Source organism: Penicillium brevicompactum, assembly GCF_028827555.1.
Source record: "Penicillium brevicompactum strain IBT 35665 chromosome Unknown utg000005l_segment0_segment0, whole genome shotgun sequence".
NCBI classification, from domain to species: Eukaryota; Fungi; Ascomycota; class Eurotiomycetes; order Eurotiales; family Aspergillaceae; genus Penicillium; species Penicillium brevicompactum.
In genome coordinates, this window is record NW_026623208.1 from 2,904,408 (window position 1) to 2,925,909 (window position 21,502).

At 48.9% G+C, this 21,502-nt stretch overlaps 8 protein-coding genes across 8 annotated transcripts; 5 read left to right on the plus strand and 3 right to left on the minus strand.

The window, feature by feature from the left end:
• Window positions 1-507: 507 nt before the first annotated feature.
• Window positions 508-827, minus strand: N7506_006946 (mitochondrial 54S ribosomal protein bL33m; the record flags this gene model as incomplete). Its single annotated transcript, XM_056956239.1, has 2 exons — window positions 508-677; window positions 815-827. The coding sequence occupies 2 exons, from the start codon at window positions 825-827 to the stop codon at window positions 508-510; spliced, it is 183 nt and encodes a 60-aa protein (XP_056810573.1).
• A 1,757-nt stretch (window positions 828-2,584) lies between these two features.
• On the minus strand, window positions 2,585-2,877 carry N7506_006947 (uncharacterized protein; the record flags this gene model as incomplete). The annotated part of the gene is made up of 2 exons (XM_056956240.1): window positions 2,585-2,663; window positions 2,687-2,877. The coding sequence occupies 2 exons, from the start codon at window positions 2,875-2,877 to the stop codon at window positions 2,585-2,587; spliced, it is 270 nt and encodes an 89-aa protein (XP_056810574.1).
• Window positions 2,878-3,727: 850 nt separating this feature from the next.
• Window positions 3,728-4,404, plus strand: N7506_006948 (uncharacterized protein; the record flags this gene model as incomplete). Its single annotated transcript, XM_056956241.1, has 4 exons — window positions 3,728-3,760; window positions 3,874-3,984; window positions 4,054-4,140; window positions 4,204-4,404. The coding sequence occupies 4 exons, from the start codon at window positions 3,728-3,730 to the stop codon at window positions 4,402-4,404; spliced, it is 432 nt and encodes a 143-aa protein (XP_056810575.1).
• Window positions 4,405-5,235: 831 nt separating this feature from the next.
• Window positions 5,236-5,484, plus strand: N7506_006949 (uncharacterized protein; the record flags this gene model as incomplete). Its single annotated transcript, XM_056956242.1, has 1 exon — window positions 5,236-5,484. The coding sequence occupies one exon, from the start codon at window positions 5,236-5,238 to the stop codon at window positions 5,482-5,484; it is 249 nt and encodes an 82-aa protein (XP_056810576.1).
• A 681-nt stretch (window positions 5,485-6,165) lies between these two features.
• Window positions 6,166-7,425, plus strand: N7506_006950 (putative zinc metallopeptidase; the record flags this gene model as incomplete). Its single annotated transcript, XM_056956243.1, has 1 exon — window positions 6,166-7,425. One exon carries the CDS (start codon window positions 6,166-6,168, stop codon window positions 7,423-7,425), a length of 1,260 nt encoding a protein of 419 aa, XP_056810577.1.
• Window positions 7,426-8,611: 1,186 nt separating this feature from the next.
• On the plus strand, window positions 8,612-12,631 carry N7506_006951 (uncharacterized protein; the record flags this gene model as incomplete). Its single annotated transcript, XM_056956244.1, has 5 exons — window positions 8,612-8,862; window positions 8,887-9,472; window positions 9,539-9,796; window positions 9,844-11,748; window positions 11,882-12,631. 5 exons carry the CDS (start codon window positions 8,612-8,614, stop codon window positions 12,629-12,631), a joined length of 3,750 nt encoding a protein of 1,249 aa, XP_056810578.1.
• A 2,009-nt stretch (window positions 12,632-14,640) lies between these two features.
• N7506_006952 (ankyrin repeat domain-containing protein) lies at window positions 14,641-18,081 on the plus strand (the record flags this gene model as incomplete). Its single annotated transcript, XM_056956245.1, has 4 exons — window positions 14,641-14,882; window positions 14,931-15,198; window positions 15,379-15,705; window positions 15,754-18,081. 4 exons carry the CDS (start codon window positions 14,641-14,643, stop codon window positions 18,079-18,081), a joined length of 3,165 nt encoding a protein of 1,054 aa, XP_056810579.1.
• Window positions 18,082-18,526: 445 nt separating this feature from the next.
• N7506_006953 (uncharacterized protein) lies at window positions 18,527-19,060 on the minus strand (the record flags this gene model as incomplete). The annotated part of the gene is made up of 1 exon (XM_056956246.1): window positions 18,527-19,060. The coding sequence occupies one exon, from the start codon at window positions 19,058-19,060 to the stop codon at window positions 18,527-18,529; it is 534 nt and encodes a 177-aa protein (XP_056810580.1).
• Between the last annotated feature and the right edge of the window lie 2,442 nt (window positions 19,061-21,502).

Consider the following 21,502-nt stretch of genomic DNA (forward strand, 5'->3'; position numbering starts at 1 on the left):
AAGCATACTTACTGCTTCCCTCTTGACCCCCAAACCATCGGGGGTGACTAGGGAACTCCGAACTCGAGATATCAATTTATAAGGGTAATTTGTCCTGGGGAGGAACTCGGCAAAATGCATCACGTAACGAAGCGGGAGGTGAGACATGGACTGTATTTTTTATTCAGGGTACCCAGATCTGTATTCTTTAACGCCAAACACAATGCTTCAAGAAGTATACCGCAAAATATCCGAGAGGTCATGAATCCACAACTTCCCGTTTGCATCCTCCCAGTAAATAATGTACAAGCAGGGATCATCCCTGGCACCCTAATCGCATATTTCACACCCGCACAAACTCTCGGGTATCTAGGAATCGGAATGGCGGTTGCGGAGAAAGGTGGACTTCGGAATCCGAAAGGAGGAATTGGAATCGAGATCGAGTAGATCGAGATGTAGAGTGCATTCAGACAGAGAGTGTCGGTCCGATGTTAACCGCTCGATACGAGACCGATCTCAGCGAAGCGCTTATTTGTTCTTTCCACCCTTCGTCGCCTCAAGGAAAAGCACCTGCTTCTTGACGACGGGATCGTATTTCATCATGCTGAGCGGGCGGTGCACACGGGGTCGGATCAGTGTGCGGTAGTAGCCAGTCATGGCCATGGAGATCAGCCGGACGGCGACGGTTCGGGACTTTGCTGTTGGGGTGTTAGCGGTCGAGATTCGGGGGTTTGATTCGCGTCGCTGCCATTGGACTCGGCATCGATTGGGGGCGGGATCGGAATCGCGAGGCAGCATTGGGATTTCCGACGATGGGTATTGTGCTTTAACGTACCTTTCTTGGCCATCTTGGGCGGTCTTGGGGTTCGTGGTCAAGTTGGTCGTTGCGGAACAAATTCGAGGCCGCAGTTGATTGTTTCGGGGTCACGTGTGATGAGTCAGCACTGTTCTATGGGCGGCGGATTTCGATCTGGATGGACAACCGACGTCTAATTTTGATTACTACGTTTCATCTTGTTCTGAGAGCATAATTCGCCGATATAATGATGCTCAAAGTTCTGTTGTTGAAATGGGGCTTTTCGTTGGCTCAATATTCTTGTTCTAGCAAAGAATCTTCATTTCCTGAGAGAGAAGTCGACTAAAGCAGGACGTTCAGGGTAGATAAAATGACAATCATGAGATCAGGGGTATTCCTTTTGAAGGAATTGACTCAATGACAGTACTGATGGTCAAATATACTCCTCAGGACGTCCTTATCTAGAATGTGGCAACTCGTTCACACTCGATCTAAAGGATCGTTGAGACACGATATAGACTCCACTGGGTGGGGGCTGGCCGGATTTAAACATGCCATTGCGTCGAACATAATTAGGCCCGAGTGCTCTAGGCCGAGAAAACTCAGAATCACTTCGGGGTCGCTGATGGGCAAGAGGCTCGCGCGTGGACTCTACTGTCGGCTGGATTGTGTGACTGCATCACGGTGGGCGGTCTCCATCGCTCTTTTTTAGCTGGCAAATTAGAGCGTCTGTTGACAAACTTGAGGTGTTATCGGTTTAGCCCACAGAGCGGCGTGTGCTAAGAGGCCAAGACAGAATCGTCTGAGGTGATGCCGTGCCCAGTGGAATGACCATCCGTGGCAGTCAAACTCAGACCGGAGGTCATACTGGGGCTGATTGGAGATTAATACTTTCTTGTCAGGTGTGTGGATAGGGTTAGCTGGCAGAAAGCTCATCTGCTGAGATCAGAGATCATCAAAATGGTGGAATGCTGGTTCTCGGTCTAGCACATCGGTCTAAGCTGCCTTGGACGCAATGGTAGTTTTGTCGATTGGAAGCCAGAGTGTGCATCATCCATCGTTTGAGAAATGACACCATCAGGTGCTCAAGTCTTTCGGGAGTTTGCCAATCCGATCGTCCGTAGATATGAGGCCGATGAGCTTGGTGTCTGGTGATACTGTAGCTGTATTGTCAACATAAGAGGCTTGATCTGTATGTTTATCTTGAACCTACTCTAGGTTTCTTCCAGCTTGTATACCCCATGTTTTTTGAAAGTCTATGGTGTCCTTCTTCTCTTTCTGGCTTGCATTTTGAACGAGCTAGCTGTTGATATTTTCTTTGATGGCACAGCCTTTTCCATCATCGCGGCTGCTCTATGAGACATCGCAGTAGAGTTTTGAACGTTCTCTTTTGCCTGTCGGATGATTTCAGTTTATTTGAGAGCCTCTCCTCGGCCTTGCATAACGGTCTCATGACTGGCTCGAAGATGCTCGATTTGATTCTGTCTGTGAGGTTGGTGACTGCAAAGACTGAGCCAAAGGCATATTTTCTTGGATGGAGGGTTGGGGTGCGTTTGTGGTGCTCTTTGACTCGCATGTCCTGCTCCGCAGCCTTCGTAAAGAGCAATCAATTGTAGATTTACACCCGATCTTTCACATCCGGTAGTCCAACTCCTCCTTGTGCTGATCATCATATATTTTGCTCGCGATTTGTGCAGTAACCTGGGGAGGCTCAGAGTTTGGCGATTGTGCGGGCGTATCATCGAGATGAGAGGCGGGATCTGTCATTTGGGAGCCATTTGAGGAGACGGTCGGATTGCAAAGAGCTGTTCAGGGCTCGACGGGGTGTTCAGTCTGTGCAGACTGCGGTGTGAAGTCCTCATGTGGTCGTTGCTCCCCCATCGTGCCTCTGAACCCATTGTACCAACTCACCCCATCTTTGGTGCGGCGGGACCGTATGTGACGATGGTAGCGTCGTTCCAGGTTTTGATTATGGTGACATGGTGATCAGCGCAGGAGAAATCTGAGACCACCCATTGGAAGAGCAAGAAAAGCGGTGTCGATGTTTTAAGTCGTGAGGTTCCGCGGAATGGGGCTGTCACCCGGCGAAGGATCTGTGGCATGGATCAGATACAGCCAAGTCTGTTGAAGAAATGCGAAATCGTGAGACCACAAATTGGGTTCTCAGTCATGATCGGCTCAGGCCACTGGAGGCAGGGAGAAATAGATGCCTTAAGTCTCGGTGCGATGAGGCGTGTATTGATCTCCGGGTGCCTATCTGGGAATGAGGCTCTTGGCAAGGGCAATGTGGTTGGCTCCAATGAGCCGTAGTGGGGACATGACGATGTAATCTCGGAAGTGACCGAGTATGAGGTGCTATCGTTGTTTGGTTACAGCTGCGAATAGCCGTCGGTCTGTTGAAAGGAATCAGTGGAAAAAATCAGACAGCCAAAGGCTGTAGGATTGGCAATGAAAAGATGAGAGGGAGAGACGAACCCACCGAAAGGAATATAAATATGTGCGTGTGTAGATGAGTTTAAGTCGTTTAGATATAAGCCTGTGACAGCACTTGTCGGTAGCTTGAGAAAAGAAAGTAGAAAGACAGTTCAAGAGACAGTTCAAGAGACAGTTCAAGAGTCAGCAAAAGATTCCTTCGTATGAATACAACTTCAACTATCATTCCCAGCCTGATTCTTCTCTCTTCCTCACCCATCTCTCCTCTTTATACCGATAGGTCCTCGCGGAGACTTCCAGGGTAGCCCGACATCTGATAATCCCTCCGAAAGTTCGGGTCTTTGGCCCGATCTCCTACCGACAATAAAAGCGGTATTGGGAGAAGGCGCGCAAGCGCCGCAAGGTAAGTCTGTTCCCCTCATTGAATATGTCCAGTTTCCCAAATGGGCCTTGGTTTGCTGGCCGTGGCTCTGCACACTTACCATGTGAACTTTCGTTCATGCCCACATTGTGGGAGCCATGCTTGAAGCTGGAGCACTTGTTTGGCTTGCCGTATGGGTGGCTCAATCAAAAACCATACCATACATACAGCATACCATTGCTTGCATCAGTGGAAGATTGAGCTGCTTCCATATGAGATCATGGAGTGCTAAGACCATTGATAGTACAAGCAGGAAGCCGCTGTTTCCGGCGCCCGCGCCGCCGATGCCCAGCTCCGGCTTGAGCATGCCGCGGCCAGCGCAGCTCGCGCGGCTGCCCTCTCCGCCACTGCCCAGGTAGGATTCATCTGTCCCCGTCCTATCATGGTATTGCCATTGGCGCCGTTCTAATATGCTTTTCCCTAGGCTGCGGTGGCAGCCACCCCTGCGCCCCCGGCCTCGGGCACTGCCGCAGAGGCTGCCCAGGGGGCCGTCAGTGGCGCGGGTCCCCGTGTAGGTGAAGCTCCCGCTTCTGGCGGGGGGTAGGGCGGGAGGCTCTGGCTTTGGGGAGGTCAGAGTTCGAGTCCTCGCCTGCCTGCACCAGAAGCGGCAGCGGCACCCCCGTGGCGCCCCGGCGCTGACGCCCCCTTGGGCGGCCGTGTCAAGCGGGCACGAGAAGAGAGCCCCGAGTGGGCAGCGCCCCGAAAGTGCACATTAAGTTTCATCGAACTCATAGCATTGCTGCAGACCAAATTGCTAACATATATTACTCAGTGAACAAGCGATTCCGCAAGTAGGGAGGTGAGAGCTTCGGCTTCTTTTTCTATTCTTCTTTTTGGGTCTCGTTTTTTTATCGTTTAATTTGAACGAGCTACCTGCTGAAACCCTGCCTTGGAGATTGTAGTCTGTAATATCTTATGAAATCTCGAAAATAGTTTACCAAGTCAAGTTTTACAGGATTTGTTGTAAATTTGGTGACCTTGATCAGTAGACACAGGTCTAGATTTAATCAGATTCATCTATTGCTCCATGGTGACCCGCCTCTTCACGCGACTCAGGTATAACGATGTTGTTTATGTTGGACCTCCTTGCTCCCCATCTGGTAGGTTCCCTAACCATTCGAGGTCTCATCCATTCATTTCATCATTGAAAACCCAGACTTATACCTTGATCAGCGAGCAACTACAGCCCTTCCCGCAGAGCCGCAACTCAAGAGCCTCACCAGATCCTCACAGATGCCAAAAGCAGCAATACCTCGGGCTTCAGCCAAACCTCCAATACTACACCTTATTATTGTGAGATCTCAGGATCTGGTAAAGTGGACCATGACTATCTCTTCTCGCCGAATGCTACCATTGAAGAACCACGCTTTGAAGATCTGCTTCTCCCGATGGATCCTCCCACTTCACACGTCGAGATATACCAATTGCTGATACAGTAGAGCGCCCATTTCTTCATGCTTTACCTTCATAGCGTGTTTATACCATGCTCTGCCTCTGTTATACGCAACCCTCTTCGCGGTCGCTATACTCTAGTGACTCGTCATATCTCCGATTCTTCGAAACCCTCCCTCGGTTACGCATGAAGGCATACCGGATGATATGAGACATGGACCTACACGGAGTTTTCAAACCTTCAAGCGCGAAACACAGCATCTCTGGGTACTCCGAGGAAGGATTCATTGTTCGGCCGGTCGCGTCTACTGCGTTTACCGAGCCCACCGAGCCCACCGTGCTGACTGAATCTGTCGCGCTTCTCCCAGCCTTGATGTGGATCATGTCCGCTCTGCCTACAGCGGTATTCAAGTCTCACATCGATCCTTCAACTGATCACCTTCCTCAGAGTGCGACTCTATAACCGTGACTTAAGCGTTAGCAGTATTGTCAACTCTAGCTATGACGATTACGATGTGGCGGCCACCATCCTCGGAAGAATGGTACTACGTAGTGACCATGACGCTGACAGCGATAACATAGCTTCCACATTTCTTCTCCAGGATCTACCACGCCGGCAAAGATAGCATCATTCCAGAGGGCGCGTACTACAGTAACGCATATCTTCAACCGGGCCCCGTTTACCAAATATTACTCAGAGCCTACTTCACAAACTCAATTGAATTGGATTGGAGATGGTTGGTGGACATTCTCAGGTCGTATTCCAGTTCAAGGGGTATCGTTCGGCAGAAAATATGACGACGGCGGAACTGACCGAGAATCAGCGGAATCGCGGGGAGAGGGGCCAACTTGATTCGAGGGGATTGCCGACGGCGGGGTGAACATCGCCTGTCGCCTATCCATCGGATCCCATCTTCGGCAACCAGATCTCCCCAGACCGGATCTTATTCTCCTCCGAGCCTCGTCTGCACTTACCTATTCGCCTGTTCCCCTCAGGTACCTGGACTGGATATAAAGTGGACCTGACGTAAGGAATTGGAGCCTTCCAATCTGTCCTGACTCCTCAGCTTCCCCACCAGACTTTAACATGCAACTTCCAGGTACGAACCAAATCACACGGAGCACAACTTACCACACACTCACCATGGCTCCAGAAAAAACCCAGTTGGGTGAGATCATCGATCGTTACCGCCCAGACATCCAGCCATTTGAGGATGTCTATCGCCACATCCACAGCAACCCAGAGCTATCGGGTCAAGAAGAGCAGACTGCCAAGATAGCATCCGATCACCTCAACTCTCTTGGATTTGAAGTCATCACCAAGATTGGTGGTCATGGCGTAGCAGGAATTCTCCGCAACGGCAATGGCCCGACCATCCTTGTCCGGGCGGACATGGACGCTCTCCCCGTCAAAGAGAAGACTGGTCTCCCCTACGCCAGTAAAAAAGAAGTGAAGGACGAGTCTGGCTCCAAATCAGTCATGCACGCCTGCGGTCACGATTTCCACGTTACTACACTGATGGCAGCGTCGACGCTTCTCCACAGCGCCCGTGACCACTGGTCCGGAACGTTAATCTGTATCTTTCAGCCCGCGGAGGAACATCTCGATGGAGCCCAAGCTATGCTCACAGATGGCCTCTATGACAAAATCCCTAAACCCGATATTGTTCTCGCACAGCATGTTGTGCGCATGCGCGCGGGTTCTGTCAACCTCCACGCTGGCCCCCTGCTCACCGCAGCAGATGCGTATGATGTCAGAGTATACGGTCGCGGAGGGCATGGCTCCGCGCCACAGACAACGATCGACCCGATCGTCATCGGAGCGTCGATTGTTACAAAATTGCAGTCGATTGTGTCGCGGGAGGTGACTCCCGGAAAGCTGGCCATCGTGACCTGCGGCAGTATCCACGCAGGAACATCATCAAATATCATCCCTGCCCATTTGGATCTGCAGCTGAATGTGCGGACTTTTGATGCGGATGTGCGGAAGCAGGTGTGTGGCGCTATCCACCGTATCATCGAGGCGGAGTGTATGGCTGCTGGTGCGGTGGAGAAGCCCGACATCAAGCGCACTTTCTCGACTCCGTCAACTATCAATGATGGCAAGACTGTTGATACGCTTCGTGAGACCTTCGCTCCGTACTTTGGAAAGAACCTTGTGGAGATGGACCCGCCTGCTGCTAGTGAGGATTTCTCTCTGCTCGCAACTGCTGTTGGGGCTCCATATGTGATGTGGATGTGGGGTGGAGTCGATGAGAAGACTTGGGACGATGCTGTTGACAAGGGAACTCTTGATCAGTTGCCTGGTAATCATTCACCTTTCTTCGCTCCGGTTTTGCAGCCCACTCTGAAGACTGGTATCGATGCCATGGCACTCGGGGCTTTGACCTTCTTGAAGAAGTAGATATTTCGATATAGGAACCCCCCAAATGAAATACCTACCCAAAGAGACAGCAGTCTATGCACCATAATATGCTCTGTAGACGTAGACCTCGGGAATCTTTTGGTTATTGACTTATTGCATTTGGCCTTACTCTAGTTCCATTTGACAGCCATGGAAGAGAAGGAGACCAGAAAATATATATAGGCAACCGACCAAATCAACCTTCATCATAAAGGTTCATTCCACTTATTAATCCGAATCACTCGGCTCTTTATAATACTCGAGTTCGGGGGGCGTGAAAATATGACCAGAGCAGATCTTCTTTCCCGTCACTGCATGGAAACCTTTTCCCCTTCAGGTCCCTGATGTTGCTCACCCTGGTACTCCGGGCCCTCGAAAGAGTTATCTTCCAGCGGTATGAAGTCATCTCGCCAAATCTCCCCTGGAGACTCCTTGGAAGGGAGCCAGTGGAACGTGATTTGCATCTTCCGTGAGGAATTTGTAACCCATTGCGATACGTTCAACCAACACCACCTGGGCATCCGGGCTCATTGAGCCCTTCTAGAGCTATGCCTCAAACGCGTAATTGCCCTGAGAGGTGTGCTGTTGACCTGGTTCTGCCGGGTACTTCATCTGCCCCTCCTTCTTTCATTCTCAAATTCAGTTTACCCTCTTTGTAGAATTTATTTCAAGATATCGTCGATCGAAATTGTCTTTCCTTTTTCAAGGCCACCGCCGACTGCACAAAGGGGAAGTTTCCGATTTTGCACTGGGCGGTTCCATTGGTAGAGTGAGTCTACATTCCAGAGCCATCACGTTTGGACCCCTCTCGTTACGAACTCGTTCCTGCACGCCAAGTCTGATGTGCTTGCGGAGTAGTCTGTGTTCAGTATCATCACATCAGATGTCTGTCCTTGGATTGTATGAATCCTTAATTTGTTACAGATTTAAGGTTCTCAGTACAAGATTAGGGATAGAACGTCTTGAATTGTATGCATGCAGGGGATATTGTTGTCTATATTTAGATAGCGCGCGCGTTTAAGACAGACCTGTGCGTACATGTGCATAGGCGCCGTGTTGCGACTTTCAGCCCCATGGCCCCCCTCCAACACCTGGGCAGAACTCCCTCTCCCGCTCTTCTCTTCCGTTTTTTAAATTTCCCCTGATGCCTCAACTTTGAAATTTACAAACATTCATCGGATGCATCATGGGCTGCAATAGCTCCAAGGAAATTGCAAAGGCGAAGGACCCGCCCACAGGTCCTCGTCTTGTCCAGGTTCCCCAATTCGACCAGGAAATCGAGACGGTGGACACAATCACATCCGAGCCTCCCAAGAAAACTGCGAAGGCAAAACACCCACCCACAGGTTTTCGCGTTGTCCAGATTCACCCAGACCCTGTCGTCTCCAAGACCGAGACGGATATAGATATCATCGCGATTCATGGCCTGGACACGAAGTCACCAGATACCTGGTAGTACAGAAGTGACGGCAAACCCCCATCGAATTGGCTAAAAGACAAAGCCATGCTCCCAAGTAAAGTTGGAAAAGCTCGTATATTCACATGCGACTGGCCGGCTGAGATGTTTGAGTCAACCAAAATGGCCAGAAAGAGAATTCAAGAGCTCGCTCGACGTCTCATCGATGCTATTAAACGACGAGACCCGCCGAACAACGAAAATAGACCTATACTTTTCATTGCGTCTTGCCTCGGCGGCATCATTCTTGTGAAAGCCTTGCTCGACACAATTGACAATGATCCTATCAGGTCATCCACACGCGGTGTTATATTTCTTGCTACGCCGTTTTGGGGTACAGCATTCGATGACATAGCCCATTGGGCACGATGTGCTCTTGAAGTCAGTGCTCGGTGTGGTCGTAAAAGACTCACCTCACAGGATGAACTTATCGCGGGACCGACATTCGACATGAGTGAAACTGTCCATTCATTCAGCAGACTTCAGAAAAAAGAGAAGTACTATGTCTTCACTTTCTACGAGAAAGGCCTCTCAAATATCTACCGCAAGGCTATCCCCAGTCTACCAAGTGGATTTTCGGGAAGCAAAGTAGTGAGTTATCCTACATATCAAAGGCTTGTAGCCGTGTGACATTAAAGAAAGCTAATGGACCTTTAGCTTGTGGATAAACCTTCTGGAACGCTTCCGACAGAAGAGCATCCAATAGGACTTGATCGAAAACATGGGCTGATGAACAAGTTCAAGGGTCCCGAGGATGAAGACTATCAGACAGTTGCCGGCAAAGTTGAGAAATATCTCGAATTGATTCGCGAGGGGACTCCATTCCAAAGAATGGACAAGGAATTAAAAAAGTATTATTTGTCTCTTAACAGACTCCTCATTGACCGTCTTTTTGGTCATATGTTGAAGATGGATGTATGCTACATCAATCTTGTCATTGTGAAGGAAACCAACGAATTCAGAACAAGCCCAAGGCCATTCTATCATTCCTTACGAAGCACCAATTGATGCAAAGTCTTATACGGATCCCAATTCTTCTCGATGCCCTCTGTTGGACTTGGGATGAATTTGACTTTCGGAAGGCGCCGCCTCAAACAATGACTGCAATCTACAACACTATCGCATCTAAACTTCTGAAGAAGGATCGGGAGACATTCTCCGGTATGCCTCCAATTTCTATGCCTTCAACTTCCTCAAAAGGATATCTCACCCTTGAAGATGCCTCTTCTTTTCTAGAAGAGTTTGCCTTTACTGGAATGTATAGCAATGTCATTAATTTTGACTACAATCATCGCAGAACCATTTTGGGGCACATTCAAGGCGTCGAAAGCTCAAGTCCATACATCAGGACTGAGGTCTTTCATGAAGTGCTAAGCAAGCTATTATTTTTAAGGAGCTCCGATCTCTCCTCTACAGTCTTTCGGAGGGAAGACCAAAGGAGCTACCACTTCCTTCATTTAACATTTCAAGAGTACTTTGCCGCGCGATACTTTGTGCGCAAATGGAAAGCCAACGAAGACCTAAAATTCGTCGACCTAACAAGCGGGGAGGAACAATGCATGAAACCATCTGTGTTCCTAGGGAACAAGAAATACAGTGCTCGCTATGATGTGGTATGGCGCTTTGTTGCCGGACTACTTGACTCGGGCAGGGGACCAAAAGAACCAGAGAGATTCTTCAGGATCCTGGATCAAAAACCACTTGATCTCTTGGGTATTGCCCACCAGCGACTTTTCATGAATTGTTTGAGCGAGACCCAGTCTAAATTTTCACTTCGTAGCGACATTGAAGGCCATTTGTCTAAATGGCTAGCATTCCAATGCGAAGTGATTCTAGAACAGGGTCAAAGGTCACTGAGGGAGTCAGTAATAACCTTGGCGACCGAGATTGAATTTCCCGAGAACTCTCTACTCGATCTCCTTGAAGGGACTGATGAGGAGGTCATGATGGTAGTCTTCTTTTCGATGAAAAAACGTCGTCAGATCCAACCACAAATCATGAAGATTGCGCTTTCACTTCTTCAAATCACGGAATCCAATGATGTGGCAATGTCCATATTTGCGCTTTTCAGACAAGAAAGGGAGAACTTATCAGAAGAGCATCTCGATCTTTTGGCCTCGTATCTCGAGAAAAAAGCACATGGAGATATAATAAATTCTGCCGCTGACACCATGCGGGCATTCGCCTTACCAGAAAGAATTTGCAGAAGAATTATAGCAAAGCGGAGTTACAAAACCTTTCAAGCCTATGGCGGAGTCGCTCTAAGGGACCAGAAATTGTCAAAAGAAATCTTGACTGACCTTATCGCAAGTCTTGAAAGCGAGAAAAAGAATATCAGAAGGATTGCTAGCGACGTTTTGAGCCAGCAATCTGACTTGCTCCCTGAACAGATCACTTCAATCACGGAAAAGATTAAGTTTTGCAAAGACGACATCAAACTTTGTTCCATAAAGGCTCTAGGTGGGCAGTCACATTCGCTGGAAACGTTCACTGGATTATTGTGGACTGAAGCCAGCGAAAGCTCTACGAGATTTACAATGGCTGCATCTGAAGTTTTATGCCGGCTTTCAAAATTTTCAGAAGATTTGCTCGATCGGATCATTATAGATCTTTTGCCTAACCGCTACCTTTGGGCCAAAATCAAAGCCTGCTGTTGCAACAGGCCAGGGTTATCCAAAAAAGTCCTGAACGCCCTAGGAACACATCTAGAGTCCCCAGACTATGGGCTAAGATGCACAGCTCTTGAAATTCTAGCTAAGCAAGCTGACCTGTCAGTTTCAATACTGGACAGAATAGTGGGGCTGCTTGAGGATGACAGCAAGAAGATTGAGGATGACAGCAAGAAGATTGAGGATGACAAAATTATGGTTAAGACAGCGGCCATCTACGCCATAAGTTGTCAGTCGCGCTTACCAATTAAGACCTCTCTCAAGATAGCGGCGAAATTTGAGAGAGACGAGCTCCCCTGCCGATTTTGTGCTGCAAGCTTTCGAACACCAGTCCAATTCACCAAAGGAAGTCCTTGTCCGGATTGCGAGTTGTATTGAGAATCAAGATTCTTCCATCAGAAGGGCCGCCATCTGCGCTCTGAGCAGCCAGTCATACTTGTTGCATCTGCCAAAAATCCTTGAAAGAGTTATCAAATACATTGGGGATTCAAATGCAGAAGTTAGAGAAGCCGCGATCAAAGCAGTCAGCGTTGTTCGCCAGCCGATGTTAAAAACAACCTTTGACAAAATAGCTGCTCGAATCAATGACCCCGACGAGATGGTCAGGCTAGCTGTTGTTGGGGTCCTCGGGCAACAGAAAAGTTTATCCAATGGAATTCTGCGTTCGCTGGTAGACTTGATGAACAATCCGGACAGCAACGTCAGATGGGCTACCCTCAAAACTCTTGCCGACCAGGAAACTTGGCCTAAGGCGATTCGTGACAAGTTAGCGTTACAAGTCCATTGCCCCCAGGCATTCAGAGGTGTGTCATTCGACTGGATGTTCAACAAGCTTGTGGAGCGGGAAGAGTTCCATTATAATTTCCTTCTCGGTGGCTTGTCAAAACAAAATTTGCGGCTTCTGCTACTGCGAACCTCCAGAACGCACCTTGCATGGTATATTGAGAATGGCATGTCTCATGTTGAGATAGGCCAAAGTTCCAAAAAACCAGTCCTCTGTGTTGGATCCGATATAGAGGCGGGGATGATGTCAGCTCGGGAAGACGCAGGGATTCCGCCTGTGGCGGTATTAGACTCTTGAAGGTCTCTTCTGAAGAATTTCCCCTCGACCTGCGAGTCACTCGTTCCATGGCATGCCTGTGCGAGCTGTGTTTTTGGTCATCTCTGGATCTAACCCGAAATCCATTGCATGTGAGCTAAACCCCGGACACTGGGTGTGTGAGATCAGATGATCTCCGGTGACAGACTTCTTGCTTCGATGGTTCTTCTTTTCTCTCTCTTTCTCCTTCTACCTTAGTTACTACAGTTTTGTTTTATTACACGGTGGAAGGATTGCTGTTGGAGATCATGGGGTTTGGCCATGTGATATAAAATTACCAGACCCTCCCTTGTTGGGCTATATCGCTTGAATAATTTCTGCAACTGAAGTTTTGATAGAGCATCCGTCTTGGCCGAAGGTGATGTTTAAGCAGTGCCCTCAAGAGTTTCAATGTATCTTAAGAATGATATAAGAACACAATAGAGTAAATCAAGTGGCATTTGGTTTGATTAATCACCAACTTTGAGCGAAGAAGGAAACGATCATAATGAGCTAGGGTAAAAGCACAGGGAGAAAAGCACAGGGGGAGAAGACAAAAGAGGGAGTTCTGGAGTGGTGGCTTAGCTCCAGATCTTCGAGCAGATAGATCGCTCTGCTTTTCTTCTCCAGGGCTACTATCTTTGCTTATCTCTCTCTCTCTCTCTCTCTCTATCTCGTCTCCACAGCATTTCGGACTCCATGCCCTTCATCCGTTGTATGTTTCCTGTTTGTAGGCTAGTGGCCTTTCCACTTCGTACCGCGCTGGGGTCTCCCACTCCCACGTGAGCATATTCATGGACTCCAGTCCTCCCGCACTTGAGATGTCGGGATTTGGACCATCGTGAGGGCCGGCCGCATCGATGTACTCCGTATGCAGGTGAAGTCCGTGCGAGCCCCCGGTGGGTCGGTTCGATACGCGGCGGTTCCGGCGGGTAGTGCTGTGGTCCTTCTTAAAACAGCAAAGATCAACAGTTTGCCCGTTTCCGCAGATCCACGAGAACACGGAGCCTCAGAATTGCGACTACGAGTCGATGAGGCTGATTCACACTTTTTGTCAATCATTGCCATTCCCCGCTCAGTAGGTCTTTGGCCACGCCATACGAGCTTCAAGGATCCCCCGGAACCGAAGTGATCTACATCATAACACCGACATTGCCAAGATGCTCCTGCAAACTTGAGCAGGGATCAAATTCCTCTTGCTGCCGACAAGGATATGTACACATTAATGCTAGCTCGGAAGGAGGATCGGATCTCCCATCAACTTTCAACCTCATCCACGATCTGACACTGCTACATGCTACCACTGCGCATTGTTCAACCCTGTTCGAACTGTTCGTTGGGACGCCATGCCTCGATTGACAAAACCGTCAAAGCCTGAAGAGGGAAGTTCATACAGAGTACTGGTCTCTGCCTTCGTCGTATGGCGTCTTACAATTGTGGAGTCGGACAAGGGTGATAGAGAAATCACACTATCCCATGCATACGCCGATCCTTTCAGCTGAACTTCATCGTGATATTATTGGGTTGCCAAGATGCAGGCAAAACAGCTGATCTTTCAAAGTCTGACTAGGCAAGTAATTTGATTCCGCCGAAAAGGGCGCATATCACATGGAGTGCGGAGCACTCTGTACCGTTCCTGCTTCTACGGAGTACAAGTACTTAAGTCCATGACGGGGTGGATATTCGGCCAACGCGTATACGTGAAAGCTCTGACCACATGTTTCTTCCTGGGAGCTGATTGTACCGATTCACTACCTCATTGGACACGAACACCAAATCCCTGTCGGTGGTAGGTTTGCTTTCTGGGGTGGTGTCGCCCCCCACCCTCCTGCGCAAATATTCTACCCACGCGCTCAAGCCCCAAGTCTTGAAGCCCCGGAATCCGTCTTTGCAAAGCAAGAGTCACTTGAGCCAGTGTAGGTCTTTTTTCAAGAAGGATACAGGGTGCTGCATTCGCTTGTATTCTCCAGAATCATCGCGCTCCAACCCCCGGCCTATCCAAGCTATTGAAAATGGGCTGCTCCTCGAGCAAGCATGATGAAACACAGGAGCTAGCACCTCAGAGGATTACTGGATTGGAGAACAACAATGACAGTACCCCTCCAGTGAGAAACACTGTGGGCCTGGGTGCACAATCTCAAAAAAGCCCGGGGACATCTGGGCCAACGTCCATACCACGCAATCCAAGCTGGCACCCACCACCCGCTCAAATCGGTATAGATGTTTTGCATGACGACAACAACGCAGACATTGAGTATGTTATTACCCTAAAGCTAGGTTTTATTTTCTGACCTTCTTTAAGTATCGTCGCCGTCCAGGGATTAGCCTCGAATCCAGATTATGCCTGGATATGGCAACCGCAGTACAACAAGACCGGCCAGGAAGGGTATCCTGTCGACTATTTCAACTGGCTAAAGGATTTGCTTCCAGGTGGCCTAACATCTAGCAAGATATCCAGTCGAGTCATGGCCTTCAATTACCTGTCGGGTTATAAGTCTAATGCCCCTCAACAAAAGCTCTCCAGCCTCTCGGGCTTGTTGTTGGACAGCCTAGCAATTCCGCGGAAGAACGTAAGTCCAATCCCAATGGGACAGTCAGAAATAGACACATGAACTGATGTGTCCCATCTGAGCAGACTAGAAATAGGCCATTGATCTTTATCGGTCATAGCTTTGGGGGCATTTTGATTGAGCATGTGGGTCGTCTCCAATATTGATTTACTTCTAGTCTATTGCTAAATCCCTTGACAGGCCATCATCTCCGCCACCCAAGAAAGCTCGCCTCATCTTGACATAGGGGCGTCAACCGCTGGAATAATCTTTCTGGGGACACCACATTATGGATGCAAAGTCGCACAGTGGAGCAACATAATTCTAGCTCTTTACTCTCCTTTCCAGACCATCGAACGCAGGATCGTGACTAGCCTGGCGACGGAAGCAGACGAATTGGATGATCGTTTACATGAATTCACCCGTTGGATCAATCATCAAGGAGTGCCTGTTGTCTGCTTCTATGAAACGACGAAAACGGATTATTCAAAACTTCCTGGCGCGTTAAAGAAGTTGGGTGAAGTTCTGGTGCGTCCCATTCCATATGACCTCAGTATCTTCTAACCCCCGAGCTAGGTTGTTCCCCAGCAAAGTGCCTGCATTACAGGGCTTGATCACACCAAGCTCGACACAGATCATTCCAAGATGAACAAATATTTTGGAGAGAAGGATCCATCCTATCGGCAGGTCTTCGGTAGAATCGATCAAATGGCCCTGGGAGCTCGGGATCTCCTTTCACGCCGCCAAACCCCAGTTCCTATTCCCAAGTTGCAAGACTTGCACAAGGGTGATCTGTATACATGCCTCCAGCAAATGAGAGTTACAGATCCCCGGGATATCCTGTCGGATATCAAGGTTCGAAGGGGAGAAAGGGTAGGGCGGACATGCGATTGGATCTTACAGGAAAAAGAATTCTGCGATTGGCAGGCCAGCGACACCTCACAGTTTCTACGCATTGCTGGCCCTCCTGGTATGGGAAAGACAATGATGTCGACCTTGATTGTCGAGGATATCAAGAACAGCGTGGAAATATCTCCCGACCGAGCCTTTGTCTACTTCTTCTGTGATGATAAGGCAGGAGAAGACCGGCGAATGCCCGCAGCAATTCTTCGAAGCCTTATCTGGCAGCTCCTCTTGCAAAACAATAATCTTTTCCGGCATCTCGAGGAAGACATAGAAAGACATGGTCTGAACAGTCTCTTCACAGGGCTCTTCCAAGATTTGGCCGCCATGTGGCGAATCTTCAAAAGCATGGTCCGAGACAAGCAAGCAGGTGAAGTGTTTATCTTGATTGACGCTTTCGACGAATGCGACAGCGAAAGTCGCAAAGAATTATTGGCTAGAATACCTGAGCTCTTCTCAGCCTCATCTGGAGGACCACTCGGAAAAGTCAAACTCCTTGTCACCTCCCGATTAGCGATTCACGATATCGAGAGTGGTTTCAGGCCCCTGGGTGTAACTATCGAGCTCCATTCCGAAAGGATCAAGAAAGACCTGGAGGAATTCATCGAATTGAAGACACAGGATCTTACAATGCGCAATCCTGGTTTGAGACCGTCCGAAAGCCAGATCAGGCAGGACTTGAAAGCCGGAAGTGAAGGGACATTCCTCTGGGTATCTCTCATGGTGGCCGAGATCCAAAGGTCTGGAGTGCTGAACCATAAAGTGAAGAAGTTGCTTAAGAGCCCCCTGCGCCAGCTTGACGAAATCTACGAATCCATTCTGAATCAGATCAGCCCTGAGAAACGAAGTGAGGCTCAGTTCATTCTGCATTGCATGGTTGCTGCCAAGCGTCCATTGACAAAGATGGAGATGAAGATAGCTTATGTCACCTCCGAGCTTCCGGTGAAGAACACCCGCAGCGAACCAGTGCCACGCCAGAAGGATGTCAAAGATTACGATGATATTCTGTTAGCGTGCAGCTCCATTCTTACCCCAATGCATGAGGATAAAGGTGACAGCGAAACGGTCAGCTTCTGTCATCAATCCGTCAAGGACTTTCTGTTGAAAGGTTCTCGGACCAACCGGGAGTGGTATTTCACATCTACAGACAAGGCCAATCTTCTCGTTTTCCAGACATGTTGGAAATATTTGACTGCAGAAGACGGTTTACTTGGAGAATGTCTGAGGGGAACGTCGAAACAACCAGGTCTAAAATACGTGCCTGGATGGGATGGGAAGAAACTCCCGACGAACCATCGATTCAAAAAGTGGACCAAAAGAGCAAGAACGAAAAGTTCTGAATACGTGCTCCTGGAATATGTGTACGAGATGTGGGACAAGCACGCAATTTCCACTTACCCTGCGGTCAAAAAAGACCTGGAGATCGATTTCAATGACGCGCTATGGTTGCGCGATGTTTGGTTCCTATGTGCAGCCAAAGACGGAGAGGTCGACATGTTGAACTTTCTTTTGACTTTCGATAAAGATCTCATGAGGAAAATCGATCAGTCTGAAAGGACAGCATTATCATTGGCTGCAGGGAATGACCATGTGCGTGCGGTTGAGAGACTACTAGCAGCAAGAGAGGTCGAGATTGATGCGAAGGACTCCATCGGACGAACCCCTTTGTCCTACGCTGCAGAAAAGGGTCATGTTGAGGTGATCAAGACGCTCTTAGCGACGGGAAAAGCCGATATTGAGTCAAAGGCTCTTTTTGCCACGAGACCTCTACATTGGGCTGCAGAAGCAGGCCATGTGGATGCGGTTAAGAAGCTCCTGGATATGGGGGCTGAGGTTGATGCGATTGATTCTATCGGACGAACACCGTTGTCCCGCACAACAGATATCCATGTATATGACCTACTACGAAAGAGAGGAGCAGCTGAGATTGAGCAGAGGCCTAAAAGGCGCGGTTCAAACTCCTCGTCGCTTTATATGCCGGAGTTCGAGCCGCTGTTCTGATCGCGTAAATTCCCAGGCATCATCGGAGGACAGATACAAATTTTGCTACCGCACAGATAATAATTCATTAGGTTTTCCAGTTTAGTCGGGAAAGGACAGAAACACAGACTGATACAATTGACTCATTGACTGGTTCCGTAATATCATCAGTGGCAGACGTGCTCGGGTGCGGTTCTAATTCGCAATCCTCGGGGATTTCGAACCCAGGCAGCCTAGTACATGACCCATTTGCAAGTAAATATTCATCGACTTGGACGATAAACAGTCTTTGCACGGTATTCAAGACAAGAAGCAGGATGAGCAAGACAAAAGACAACGCTTCGTGCGATCTAAACTGGGGCTGCTGTGTGTTTTGAGAAAATCTTAGAATGAAAGTAATCATGATTTTGAGCATTGGACTACCATTCAAACTGCGCCCGCTGACCGGGCCCCCACAGGAGGGCTGTTACGGGGGGTTTGGTTGCCCGCGGAGCAGCCATGGCAATTCCTTCACTAAATGATGGAGCAAGTCCAAAATGACAAATCCAAAGGCACCAAGAGGAAGCAAAATGGCGAAGACGGTGAAGCCTTCTGACGCGGCCATGAAACTCTTGCTGTTCTTGAGCAGATCTGTGGCAAGGCCAACCTGCATTGCCGTCAAAACCAAAGCAACCAAGACGGTTGCGGGCGCTAGCCAGGCAATATTATCGCTCAACAAACTCCCAAAGGTTCGCCGATCACGGAAATAAGGCTCAAAAAGCGGAAACTGAGTGAAGCGATGGACATTGTTGAGTCTGGCCAGGCGAAGCTCGGCGCGGTGAAAGCGAGGATGAGTGTTATCTTTGTTGTGGTGGTTGAGGATCTCGCGGACGAAATTATTCCAGTCTTCCCAAGTGATTGGTGATCCGTCAAATCGTCGGGGGAGAAGATGATTCTCGTTCGCGATGCGAAAGTCACTTTCGTAGGATACAAGGCACGCGTAGGTGTAAAGGAAACCCATTGCGCATTTGCGGAGCTGTCTCCTGGGACATTTCACTATACCTTCGTGTGCACAGTCTTCGGCTTCATGTAAATTCCGATCGGCCCGGGGATGTTTACATTCGCAAGAGTCTAAGCAACCCAAGTTCTCACTCCAAACATTTGGATGGAGTAAGAATCCTGGAAGCGGCTTAATGAAAAATCTTCCGTCATTCGCCCACAGCAGGTGGAGATCCATTTGCTCTGTAATCAATATCTTTCGTCCGATCAGAATGTGGTAGTGAAGAGGCCATGCTGTGCGCTTTTCTCCCGCCAGCCATAGATGCTTTTCGAGAATTTCCAGCCTGTGCAGTGATAGTTCACTAGCAAGGAAATCATCTATATGATCTGCAGGGACAGAGATGGTGTTGTTAGGGCCGCGAAAACAGGCTGGGAAGCCGCTGGTCTGTGTTGAAGGAACTGGAGAAGGGTCTAAAATTGCAGTGGTAAACTGGAGTCCTGCCCAGTTAACAATGTGACGAGCTCAGGTCAATGATCTGAAGGCTTCGGACTCACAGGGCCTGATACATTGGTCATTATTACTTCGTAGAACTTCCCGGGTACGGGTCATATGGAAGAAATACCTATCAAATCTCAGAGTCAAGTCTGGTGGTCTGTTGTGCTGTGAGCGGTGTGATTATAGAATACTTGACGGCATCTCTGGATGTGTGCTCGCCAATAATCGTGCTCAGGGGTCTCATGCAAAGCAGAAACCTGCCCATGAACGAGGTTTCTTGGGTGGTGGTCTGTGGGTTAGACCCAGCCCTCTGGAGATAGATCAGCTCGCTGCGCTATCGCTCTCTCTTTCTCACTAAACTCAATGGGTTATGAGATCTTCGTTTCTTACGACCATGCATATGCAGCTGAGCCCAGGGTCGCGGGCACACGGGCTTAGACCACAGGGACCCACCAAAGCCCGCCTCACGTCCCACCCGCTTCCCGAGCCGGACCCAGGCTGCATCCCGCGTTTGATCAAACTGTACTCCGTACCCAACTTAGCTAATCCGTATGGAAGCAAGTTGATGTAAGATTTCTCATTCTCTCTGCTAGATAGTGTTCATAAAACAGGGATTATCATGTCACAACAACGTCATCATAATTGTCACCCGCTCCCTGCATGGCCTCAATGCGAGAGAGAATCCACCACAGATTCGACGATTCGAAAGAAAGTAACGGTGGTCTCTGCGGATCTTTGGTTGTCAGAGTGATGATATCACCTGATTCGATCATAAATCACGAGCTCGGAACGCGACGAGTCTGTCTCCCAGGTTCATATCTCGTTGGGCGAAAAAGGTTTAATCCGAAGGTGATAGACTTGAAGCGGCACCATTTCATTGCGGTTGATATTTCCCAGTTGCCTCTCAGTAGGAGACCAAGTTATTGCGATGTCCAACTTCGTCCGAGATTCACGCATCCGAATTCGTTTCATTGCGATTTCCACAGAATTCCATTGACTGTGCACTTCCTCAGCCATCTTTGTCAAGTTCCGGATTCTCTGGATATTGAGTACCTGACCAGATTCTCCCAGCACCTAGTGATGCTATTTCTCACTCTTCGCTCCTCCCAAGAGCATCCCAAGTCAACTCCAGACATCCGGATATGTGTGGCAAGAGTCTGTATGACACTTGAGCTTGCTTGGGATAATGTGGACAGCTTGCAAATGGTTATCCTGGTAGCCAGTCCATTCGCATTGATTCCATTCGCGCTTCCGAGCCTTTTCTGGCACTCTTCAACGTCTCATTATCGGACTACACACGATAGCGTTAGCATCGAGAAAGCCCTGAGGTCTTTGGTAGCATACCTCTTGATCCATTTGTCGAAGCTTTGCCGGGGAGTGTATAGGATCGCCTTCCCGCTTGCCTCTCGGCGACTTCAACGATTCCCGTTGATGTCGGGTATGTGCACGGCCACGACCTAGCATTGGTCTGGCGGCACGTAAGCCTCTAGAAGAGGGTCTCACACTCGGATTTGCCATACTTTGAGCAGCCTCTTGTTTGGAACGACTGTTGGTCAAGTGGAGACAATCCACATTGGAGTTATTCCCAGATGTCAAGCGCCTTGTACTTCGCGATGCGGTTCAGGATATCAGTTGGGGTTGATGGATCAGCTGCAATTTTCCTCAGGACCTTCATGTCGGCAAACCAAACCAGATAGAAGACATGGCAGTGGACTTTCTTCGGCTCGGGATAATTTGTCGCTTCCCTGCGAGCTTCTTGTGCTCCGAGTCGTCGAACTTTGAGAAAATGTGACTATTGTCACGCGCCATCTTGTTTGATGATCGCGTCATTTCAGCTTGATTTCAGCTTCATCGTTGAGGATTTGAAATAGAGCGGAAAGGAGAGGTAGGGAAATAGGATGTCGAAGAGGTGTGTCAGAGGAAGGGATGATATGGAGGAAAGAACTTTGAAACCTCCTTCCAACTACT